The 12,214-nt window shown below is 38.2% G+C and overlaps 1 protein-coding gene across 4 annotated transcripts in view; it reads left to right on the forward strand.

Moving 5' to 3' along the window:
- FER (tyrosine-protein kinase Fer) overlaps positions 1 to 12,214 on the forward strand; it is a 751,747-nt gene that overhangs the window by 590,668 nt on the left and 148,865 nt on the right. For all 4 annotated transcript variants that reach the window (XM_067159220.2, XM_067159229.2, XM_067159236.2 and 1 more), the window contains exon 4: positions 7,665 to 7,860. In XM_067159220.2, coding sequence (XP_067015321.2) covers positions 7,665 to 7,860 — 196 coding nt within the window. The remainder of the gene's footprint in view (positions 1 to 7,664; positions 7,861 to 12,214) is intronic.

The raw sequence follows: 12,214 nt of genomic DNA on the forward strand, positions 1-12,214 counted from the left end.
TGAATATTAACATGCTAGTCTTTGATGTCCCAGGTTCAGTTGTATGCTGGAGTGTGGGATCTTAGCCTCAGATGGTTAATTCTGGTGATTTGGGGGCTGAATTTGAGCCATCTCTTCACTTTTCTGAAACTCAAACACAACACGCTCTTCCACTACACCTACAGGCAGTTCTGCATATGGTAGACGCCACCCATCCTCCATTTAGGAACTGCCTAACAAGCACTGTATCCAGACTATGAAAGCTACATAATTAAAAAAAAATTAATTGCTTGCTTGCTTGCTTTCTTGCTTGCTAAGTAGAGGAATTTCCTTTTGTTTAGCATGTCCATTAATTTTTTACTCAGTCTGTTATGATACTTTTATAATACTGTTTAGAATATCTCTTGAGTACTACTCTCATTGCTACCATGTAGTCAGGATTATATTGCGTAATTTAACATTTTAATTTAGTTTGTGTATATACATGCATAGTTTTATCATCTCATTCTGAACTCTAGTGCCTTAAACAGAATAAGGAGTAGATAGAATAAAGCCTGTAACTAGCCTTGAATTTCTAAGAGGATGACCATCCAAATAGAGCGGGCATCATTAAATGACCTTTAGTTTTGATTTTTACACCGCATCAACACAATGTTATTGCATGTGGGCAGAGATAGCCCATTCAATGCAGTGCACATTGGCAGGTTGCTTGAGAGAGTGCCACAGGAACAATGATCCCTAATATTGAAAAGTTGGTGAAGGCAAGACAAGTTAAAAAATCAAGAACAACTAGCACTAATGACAGTAGAAAATAATTATTCATTTGTAGTGGCCAGAATGTATTTCTTTATTACTTTATTTTTTGATAACAAGAATATTTTTATTGCATTTTATTTAAAAAGCAAAGTTGTGTTATAAATAACACTAGAAAAATTTATTGTTAATTTTAGTATTATTATTAGCATTATTATTTTTATTATTTGTAAATAGTTTATCAGAATTTATATCATTTTCACTACATTGTGGTGCATTAAAAAAAAGGCATATTGTGATATCGAGAAAAAAATTATGTTATGGATTGGGACCATCACCTTACTCAGTTTCACAGGAAAATATGAAGAACTAATGGACCTCATGAAAAGGAGGAAATTAATGATACTGGGGCTGAGTGAAACCATATGTAGAGGGAAAGGAATGAAGAAATTAAGAAAACAGTATACACTGTATTGGCATGGAAATGACAAAGAGATGAGGAATGGTGTTGGTTCATCATCAGTAAAAATGTAGGAGGAGTCGCTGACCATCAGTATGTTAGTGAGAGAATAATAAAGGTGACTGTGCATTTAGGGAAAGAAAAACTAACTTTGGTACAGGTATATGCACCTCAAACTGAATGTTGTCAAGAGGATAAGAACCAGTTTCTTGATGATTTGGAAAAGGTTATTAGTAAAGAGAGAGTAATCATTATAGGAGATCTGAATGCACAGATTGGAACGATAGAACAAGATATGAGAACATAATGGGACCTCATGGATATGGTGGAAGAAATATAGGTGTACTACAAAAGGCTGTAATTGATTATGTCATCTCAGATGAAGAGAGGAGCAGAATGGTAACAGATGTCAGAGTAATACCCAGCGAGAGCCTTGACAGTGAGCACTGTCTATTAGTAGTGGACTGAGAAACTTCTATGTGCCAAAAGTACAGAGCAGGAAAATGCCAAAAATCAAAGTATGGGAACTCCAGAAAACAGATAAGAGAACTGAGTATCAGAACTGGATAAAAACTCTGTTACCAAGATATGAAAGGAAAATGGAGAGGCAGAATTGACCAGACTAAGGGACACATTGGTTATGGAAGCAACTGAAGTTTGTGGAAAGACAAGTATGAAAACAAGGGAGAAGGAAACACCGTGGTGAAATGAAAGAGTGAGAGCAGCAATCAGGGAAAGAAATTTCTTGCAGAAAGAAAGAGATTGGGAGAGAAATAAACTGGATCTTACTAGAGACAAGGCAGAGATCAGAAACCTTGAACAATTATATCAAAACAAGAAACTGGATGTTTAAAGAACATTTAAAGAAGAAAAGACCAAGGCATGGAATATATTCACTCAGTAACTGGAGGAAGACAGCAGAGGCAGTAAGAAACTACTGTAGAGTGTTATCAGAGGTAAAAAGAAACCACTGAATACCATAAAGGCACTTGAAGATGAAAATGGAAATCTGGTTAGGACAGAAAGTGACATGAGAGAAATCCTGAAGAACCATCAACCACCTACTGAATAGACCAGTTCAAGAACAAAATACAGAAGCGGAAATCCAAGCCAACAATGAGGAACCTTCCACCACCTGGACAGAAACTGAGACAGCCTTAAAATCTCTGCCTAAAGGAAAATCTTCAGGTGCAGATGAAGTGAATGCAGACATGATAAAGGCAGCAGGCATCCAGGGTATACAGAGTACTAAGTGCCATATGGACAGACAACAAAATACCTGCAGATTGGAGCAAGGGTGTTATAATTCCCCTGTTTAAGAAAGGCAGCAGATGGAAACCCACCAACTGTAGAGGAATAATACTGCTGTCTCATGGGCTAAAAATTCTAGAGAAGATCATAGAAAGGAGATTGAGAACCATCATTGAACCACAGTTAGAGAAGGAGCAGTATGGATTCAGAAGTAACAGATCAACAATAGATCTAATTTTTAGCACCTGCATGCTGATGAAAAAGTATTGGGAGAAAGGCAAGAACCTGGTCATTGTATTCCTGGATATAGAAAAGGCCTATGATAGTGTTATAAGAGATAAGATCTGGGAGTGCCTGAGGATAATAAATGTGCCTGAAAGACTGGTAAGGAAAATTCAGATGTTGTACAAAGACTGTACTGAAAATGAAAACTTACAACCTATTTTCCAGCCATTGACCGGGTCAGGGATTTAATGAATGAGTCATAATATAGGCTATTAGTATGATGGGGTTGCCACTCTAAAATTGATTTATTAATGACTGATAGATGCTATGAAATGAGAATGGAGAGTGTTTCTGGAATGAAAGATGACAGGGAAAACTGGAGTACCCGGAGAAAAAAACCTGTCCCGCATCCGCTTTGTCCAGCACAAATCTCACATGGACTGAGTGGGATTTGAACCACGGTATCCAGCGGTGAGAGGCCGACACGCTGCCGTCGGAGCTACGGAGGCTCACAAAGACTGTACTAGCTGTGTACAAATTGGTGAGGTCGATCATCGTGGTTTGAGACCAAGAGTGGAGTTCAACAAGGAAGTGCACTGTCCCCACTACAGTACTGTTCATCACTGTTATGGACAATATAATGAAGAATGTCAAGGAAAAGTTGGGTGAACTGAATGCAGTGGCCTTTGCTGATGATATCATGATTTGGGGTGAAACAGAAGTGGAACTACAGATCATACTCAACGTTTGGAAATCCCAGTTCCAGGAATATAACCTCAACATCAGGGAGACCAAGACAGTGGTGATGGCAGTCTACAGAGAAGGCCGTCCTGCAAGTATAAAACTAGGAGACCACCAGCTAGTGTATGTGGATAGTTTTCCTTACCTTGGAAGTGTAATCTCCAGTGATAATTTGGTCAGAAAGGAAATTACAAACAGAGTGCAAGAGGGATCAGAATTCTACCAACAAGTAAGAATACTTTTGTGAGATGATATGATTCCAAAACCGGCCAAATTGATGATGAACAGCTATTTCATACCAATATGTACCTATGGTATTGAAGCGTGTACCCTCACAAAAAGAAATTCATCAAGACTGCAAGCATCAAAGATGAAATTTCTTAGATCTACCATTCAGAAGACCAAGATGGACAAGTTAATTGATTGATGCTTGTTTAACGGGGCCTAACATCTAGGTCATCGGCCCGGACAAGTTAAGAAATGATGAGGTGAGGAAAGAAGCCGGAATAAAGACATCCCTATTAGACCGAATCGGCACATCCAGACTATGGTAGTGTGGGCATGTGATGAGAATAGAGCCTACAAGAAAAGCCAGAATAAGTTTGGAAAGACAAGTGGAGGGGAAAAGACCTGCAGGAAGATCTAGAACTTGTTGGATGGACATGATCAAGGTTGATCTAGTTACCAGGGGATCGACAGTGGATGATGGTCTCCATGACAAGTTGTGTATGGACAGGAAGAAGTGGAAGAGACTCATAAACAGTACCCGGGAAACTGGAGCTGTACAATGCTGATGATGATGAGTTATCGCCATCTTGCTTATTCTTTCTTATGCAAAGGATGTATAAGAGCCACTTTCCATTCTTCCTGGATCTTCTCCGTTTTTTCATATTCCTTCAAATATGATTCGAAGATCATCTATGATTTTTTAATTTATTATTATTATTATTATTATTATTATTATTATTATTATTATTATTATTATTATTATTATTACTGTATACAGAGAGGTGAATATTATTCTTAAAATCACAAATTACTAGTCTTTATTCCAGTTTAGGACTGTCCTTTTTTTCCCACATTCACCAGTGTGTTCTTGTCTTCCAGAATATTTGGTTCACCACCACCTCCAACTACTCTGGGAATCATTGCACATCTAAAAGATGATCAACGTTCTTTAGTTTGATAAAGGAGGCAGAAGAGAAATTAGTTCCATTATTTCAGGGGGTTGGATTTCAATGCAGTTTCATACAATGGTCGAAGTTCCAGTTTATTGAACAGAAAGTCATGCCAAAGTCCCTTAATCTCATGTTTGTGTATCTGTCTCTTTGTTTTCTCTTATCATTATTACAGTTTTGATTCTCATTGCTTGGTCTATAAAGATAGACCGTGCTGAAAGCTAACAATCTAATATCTTGAAAAATGAAAAGAGGTGCAGCCAGTGCGACATGAAAATTAGCATTTCTAAGATAAAAGTGATGATGGTTGGGAAGAAACCTAAGAAGACTGAATATCAAGTTGGAAATATGAAACTGGAACAGGTGGATCATTTTAAGAGCATAGGATGTGTAGGTCTGTTCTCCTAGGATATGTAGTACGTCAAATCAAATCAAGATGTAGCAAAGGTAATGCAATGCGTTAGTGATCGGTGGTGTTCTGTAAGAAAGAAGTGAGCTCTCGGAGCAGAATGTCCGATATCGGTCTGTTTGTAGACCAACTTTGCTATACAGGAGCAAAAGCTGAGACAAATGGAGGAGGATAAGTTACCTGGGAATGGACTGAACCATGGAGAGGAAAAGAAACAGAAGAAGACCAAGACAATGATGAATAGGCTAGGTTTTTAATGACTTAAAGATAAGAAGTGTGGAATTAAACAGGGCCACAGAAATGAAATGGTGTATGGCTATTAGTGCCGGGAGCATCTGAGGACATGATTGGTTTGTCAGATGCAGGTCTGTAGATTTGACACCCGTAGGTGACTTGTGCATCATGATGAGGATGAAATGATGATGAAGACTACATACACACCCAGCACCCATGCTGGCAGAATTAACCAATGATGGTTAAAATTCCCAACCCTGCCGGGAATCGAACTCGGGATCCCTGTGCTAAAGACCAGCACGCTAACCATTTAGCTATGGAGCCGGACTAAGGCCACAGAGTTAATTGAAAACAGTTGCAGAGGCACTTAGTTCATTCACAGAGGTTTGTAGACTGAATGCTGAAAGGCATAACAGTCTATAACAGGCCTGCACAACTGGGCTGCCCTAGGACAACAGTAACGGGCAATAGGTTATGGTTGCAATGTGAACCACACTGCATGATTTAGCACATGCCAAGTGCATGGAGAAAATGCAAGACATGACCTTCCTTGCCATAGTACGCCAGCCGCCAGGAGGCGGTGCATTTGAACAACACTCTCACCCTTGTGCATGCCATGAAAATGTTTGCAGGATATACATTTGCAACTTGAGCTGCAACATATTTAAAGAAATTTAAAAAATACTCAGAAGTTATGTTTGTGAATTAGAACACTGGATTGAAAGGTCATGAACATTTATTCAGGTCAAACTCAGTGAAAATTCATGTGAATAACGAATAACATTTCACCGAGCTCGATAGCTGCAGTCGCTTAAGTGCGGCCAGGATCCAGTATTCGGGAGATAGTAGGTTCGAACCCCACTATCGGCAGCCCCGAAAATGGTTTTCCGTGGTTTCCCATTTTCACACCAGGCAAATGCTGGGGCTGTACCTTAATTAAGACCACGGCCACTTCCTTCCCACTCCTAGCCATTCCCTGTCCCATCGTCGCCATAAGACCTATCTGTGTCGGTGTGACGTAAAGCAACTAGCAAAAACAAATAACATTTCAACAAGTTTTTTAATGGTGCTAGGCCTCTGGAGAAGCCTGATGTAGATTTAGCAAGTTAATGCCATCTGTGCATCTGTGAGGATGGTGCCCCTAAGATATTTCAACTGTACATTAAACATTATGAACAATTACAAACTTATATTTAAACAAGGCTGATGGATCTGTTGCAGCCCAAAATAATAAACAAAATGCAAAATAGACTGTAATTTAAATACTGACATATTTGTCATATTTATTCAGGGCAACTTCAAGACACCAGGCATATTTTTCTTTTTTTTTTTCTTTTACAAGATATTAGAATCATTCCGTATTGACGGTTTTCACTTTACAATGGCGAAAAATGAGAGTATCCTCCTATTCAATACATCATGTATTCCATCATTAGACGGAGCAAACAAATTCAAACATGTTTCGGCTCGCTTGAGCCATCTTCAGTGAAAAAATTAGGGGGGTTGGAATAATTTACATAATATAAGTTGAAAAATGCTAAAAAACATAATGAAAGAGCAAATGAAAAACAAACAAAAGAGAGCCTAGACGGAAACAAAATTAGCACAAATATACAATATTTACATCAATATGAAGAGCAAAAAACAACTTATTGCGACAAAATTCAGTGAAACAGTCGGGTGAGTTTAGCAGTGTTGTGTGTCAGGTTCTGCACAATATTTAGTGTCAGATAGTTTTTGAGGTGAACAACTGACATGGAAGAATATACATAATTTCATTCTAGAAAAAAGCTGTTCACACAAATTCATGGTACTGAACGTACTAAAGATTTTGTCAGCCAGTCTGTGTAAGTGCAGAAACCTTTCTATAGAAAAGGTTTGATAGAATTGATAAGATTTCCACACAGTAGACAATATTTTTCTCAGACGTTGAATAGTTGAAACTTAAATCCCTGAATTGGAGTCATTTGTGGTAAAAATTACATCTCAAACTATTCATAACATGTAAATACTATAACATCTCTGTAAAAGTCATTAAATTTGTGTGTGTGTGTGTGTGTGTGAGAGAGAGAGAGAGAGAGAGAGAGAGAGAGAGAGAGAGAGATATTTTCATTGGTGGTAAGGTTTTGTTGAGTTGTTTCATTTCTTCCAGAAAACACTTTGACCTGTTATGATATTGAAGATTTTTTCCATCTTTTTAGCTGTAAGGAAGCTGTTTTTCTTGTAATACTTTTATCAGCTATAGGTATCCTCCTATTCCAAATAGTTATCTCAAAATTTGAGTTTTTTTGACTTATGCCTTTGCTAAAACCCACTCAATTATCAGTTGGTTATGTAACTACTGTGTTGTTTAAGATTGGCCAGTGATAGCTTAATTCTTTTTGTTGAATTCTAAAGGAGTTATTGTCAATATGCAAATAATGTATAATTACAGCTGGGCGCGGAGGCCGGAAACTTGACGACGTAAGAGACAAGTATCAGAAGGCATGCCGTAAACTTCATCTAACGCACAACGACTATGTGCTGCTCTTGAATGAAGCTGCTGAGTATGAGAAGGACTACCGGACAGTCCTCCTTCCGGGTCTCCTGGAGCACCAACAGGCTGTGCAGGAAGCCTTCATTCTTACCTGGTACGTTTTATCAAACTGTTCTAAATTACTCTTCACCTGACTTTTAAGGTACTGTGTAGTGACTGAACTTCTTGAATTGTTCAAAAATAATTTAACAGCAACAAGTGTATTTTCATCTTTATTCATTTTAGACCTCAAAGAAAACTGGAGGTGTGAATTTTTGTTTGTACATAAAAAACTGACTAAAATGCTCTTAAATACTTACATTTATATTTTATTTTACAAAATAAAAATTAACCTATGAATAAACCACCCACACAATTGTGCATGTCAGGACTTAATTCACTACTTACAACAACAAATAATCTACTCAATACATGTGAATATATGATCAAATGTTCTATTTTACAGTGTGGAATGATTTAAAACCATTAAAATCCTATACATTACATTTGGTACACAGAGTACAAGTTCTGCGTTTTCAGTTCTTTTGGTGGCAGCAGCCAGCACTCCAGTATGCATTGCCTGTAGGGAAACCTAGACTGCACAATTGTGCATATCAACTTTCGAAACCTCATGGTAATACATATGATGTTGTATTTTCACAATTTACGTTCACTAAACAATTTACACACTTTTTTGCTTACATTCAGATATTCAGTAAAGCTTCTAGATTAATATGGATGCAATAAATACTTACTTTTAGCATTACTGCTTACTACCATCTTGCCGATCAACTTCATCTTCCTGCACGCTGGTGGTCAAGCGCTAAATAAAAACAACGGAAGTACATGCTACCTGTCCTGCACAAGCACTGCAGTCTGGTCTAATGCCAAGAAAACTTCAAATACATTCAGACATATGAACCAGCACAATTGTGCATACATGGTCTGAAAGGGTTATCTATATATATATATATAATTGGATGTTGGTATATTTGTAATTAAGACTCAAAAACTACTGGACCAATTTCGCTGAAATTTTCACAGTTTGTTCTTATTACATCTGAGAGGGATTATGAAGTGGTTTGAATGGAATCAGATAGGTAGTTTTATTATTATTATTATGAGTAATTTTATGTAATTTTATGTAATTTTATTAAATTGCAAAGCTGCACTAAGATTGAATTGACTTGATGGACAAATTGTTGTTATGCGACAGCAACTTACGCTATATCCTGATAGTCCGTTAAGAAATGCTATATATAAGAGGATGGGAACACGTCACTATGGTTTATAAAGTACCATCCCTTGCTAGGAGCTTCATGAATGACCGTGGCTGTTACTTGAAAATAGCAATCCAACATGCCGTGATCGAGACGTACTTTCAATATATAGGACCAACTTTGATAGGTCTGCCCAGTTTGAAGAATGTAGCTCTCTATTAGATGTTTAAAATATTTAAGAAACTGTGAAACATATAGAATATCAAGAGTGGAATGACACAAGTTATCACCCACTCCTAACGAAGAGCAACTGGGGGTTCCCAGCGAGCAAAGGCGAGTCTATGTAATCTATCTATAGATCTATATACATCAATGTCATTGTATGTGGATATTTATGTGTTACGTCTCCTAAACCACTGGAGCGATTTCAACCAGGTACACTTGTGACTTAGTATCAGAAGACAAACTTTGTGAGGCAAAGACACCACAAGCACCCTTAAATGCGAGTGTGTGTGTGTTGGGGGGAGGGGGGGGAAGGGGCTGATTTATAAAAATAATCGGTAATAGCATAGAATCCATATTCGGGGTTGCTGCGATGAATAGTGACACTCCGGATATTTGAAAGTCCAAGTTCAGCCCCATTTGGTGTGGGGGAGGGGAAGTGAGATATAAAATAATCAAAAGTAGCGTCGAATCCATAGCTCTCGGGGTCGCCGTGATGAATAGTGACACTCCGGATTTTGTATCCCTTAGGGGTGGGGGTCGAGGGCGAGATATAAAAATAATCGAAGATAGTGTTTAATCCATTGCTTTTGGGGTCGCTGAAATGAACAGTGACACTCTGGATTTTTTAAGTCCAGTTTTAGCCCCGTTTGGGGCGGGGGCAAATGAGACATAAAAATAATCAAAAATAGTGTCGAATCCATTGTTCTCAGGGTCGCTGAGATGAATAGTGTCACTCCGGACTTTTTATCACTTACGGGTGGGGGTCGAAGGGGATGATATGAAAATAATCGAAAATAGTGTTGAATCCATATCTTTCGCGGCCGCTGGGGTGAATAGTGTAATTCCTGATTTTTAAAAATCCAAGTTCAGTCCCCTTTGAAGTGGGGGCGAGGGTGGGAGTGAGATAAATATAATCAAAAAGTGTCAAATCCACAGTTCTCTGGGTCGCTGAGATGAATAGCGACACTTCGGATTTGTTAAAGTCCGATTTCAGCCCCGTTTAGGGTGGGGGCGAGGGGGAGTGAGATATACAAATAATTGTAAATAGTTTTAAATCCATACTTTTCGGGGTCACTGAGATGAACAGTGACACTATGGATTTTTTAAAGTCCAGTTTCAGCCCCCTTTGGGGTGGAGGCAAGGGGGGAGTGAGATATAAAAATAATTGAAAATAGTGTCGAATCCATAGTTCTTGGGGGCATTGAGATGAATAGTGACACTCCGGACTTTTTATCCCTTACAGGTAGGGTTTGAGGAAGGGGAGAGGCATAAAATAGTCAAAAATAGTTTTGAATCCACAGTTTTCGGGGTCACTGAGATGAATAGTTACACACCGGGTTTTCTGAAGTCCATATTCAGCACCCTCTGGGGTGGGGGCGAGGGTGGAGTGACATATAAAAATAATCGAAAATAGTGTCGAATCCATAGTTTCCTTGGTTGCTGAGATGAATAGTGACACTCTGGATGTCATATAAGTCCAAGTTAAGCTCCAATCGGCAGAAGCGAGAGAAGGGACAAAGAAATAAAAATGTCCAAATGACCATATATTATGGATGTTTATATGTTGTTCCAGCAAATGTGTCAACTAAACTTGGTAAAAATATTACCGACTATCTGGAAAAAATACTGTGGGGGGCAAGGCACCCCCTAGAAGCCCTAAAGAAGGGGGCAAAATATAATTATAACTAAAAATGACCTATATTAGTGTTGAATCCATACTTCTCTGGACTACGGGAGAGATTTCAATCAAACATGGCACACTTATGACTTACTACCAGGAGACAAACTACGAGGAGGTATGGTAACCCTAGCACCCCTAGGGGTAGGGTGGGAGGGGCTGAGATGTAAAAATAATTGAAAATAGTGTCAAATCTATAGTTTTCGTGGTCGCTAAGAATAGTGACACTCCGGACATCGCTGAAGTCCATCTTCAGCCCACATCGGCATGGAGATGAGAAGGGATGGAAAGGAAATTGCCCAAAACGACCAAAATTACGGATGTATAAGTGTTTCTTCCAACATAGCCCTCATACAAAATTGGTACACATATTTCTTGCTATCTAAAAAGTACTGTTGTGTAAAACGCCCCTAACACTCCTAGCGGAGGTGGTGGAATATGAAAATAAACAAAAATGACTGATATTAATGTTGAATATCATTGTTTACAAGGTCACTGAGTTGAACTGTTATACTCTGGATGGTTAAGTCTTACATATGGGTGTATGTGGGTATGTTCCAGAATAGCTCTCAACGAATCTTGGTACACATATGACTTACCATCTGGAAGAATAATACTATGGAGATAAAACATACCAACCCCCGCTGGGGGTAGGGAATGGGAGGAGATGGCATTTGAAAATAATAGAAAATAACCAATATTAAAGTCTAATCCAATGTTTATGTGTCGCTGAGATGAATTGTGATGCTCTGAATACCGTTCAAGTCCATGTTCAGCCTCCATTGAGATGGGAGGAAGACGGGGGTTTGATAGTAAATAGTCTAAAATGACTGAGATTAGTGTTGAATCCACTGCTTTTGGAGTCACAAGGCTGATTGGTGACAGTCTCAAAGAGAGTTGAAATCGTGTAGATCATATCTATAATGCAACTAAAACATACATGTAGTTACCCCTTATTCATTTTTTGAAAGGATCAAATACTTCCCAGTCAATTCGAGCTTCCACAAGGATAAAGTTTTACTTGAAGATTAAATAATCAAAAACTTGAAATCATACACATCTAAATAACTCTAAAGCTTCATAATAGATGTTAAAAATCAATATCTCAAAAAGGAATTCTATAAAAATTCACTTCACACATAACTAACTATTAATAGCCTACTAATCTTAAAAGTAAACATTCAAAAACCACTCGGGCAAGGCCGGGTACTGCAGCTAGTAATTTATAATAATAAAAATGTATGCTTTGTCTGTTCATTCTGAAAAAGTTTCTTTTTATGAAGGAAAAACCTTTCCATGTCATATAAAGATCTTAGAGACCACAGTTTCGGTTTCTGCTGAAATAT

The sequence above is a fragment of the Anabrus simplex genome, chromosome 1 (genome assembly GCF_040414725.1).
Source record: "Anabrus simplex isolate iqAnaSimp1 chromosome 1, ASM4041472v1, whole genome shotgun sequence".
Taxonomy (NCBI): domain Eukaryota; kingdom Metazoa; phylum Arthropoda; class Insecta; order Orthoptera; family Tettigoniidae; genus Anabrus; species Anabrus simplex.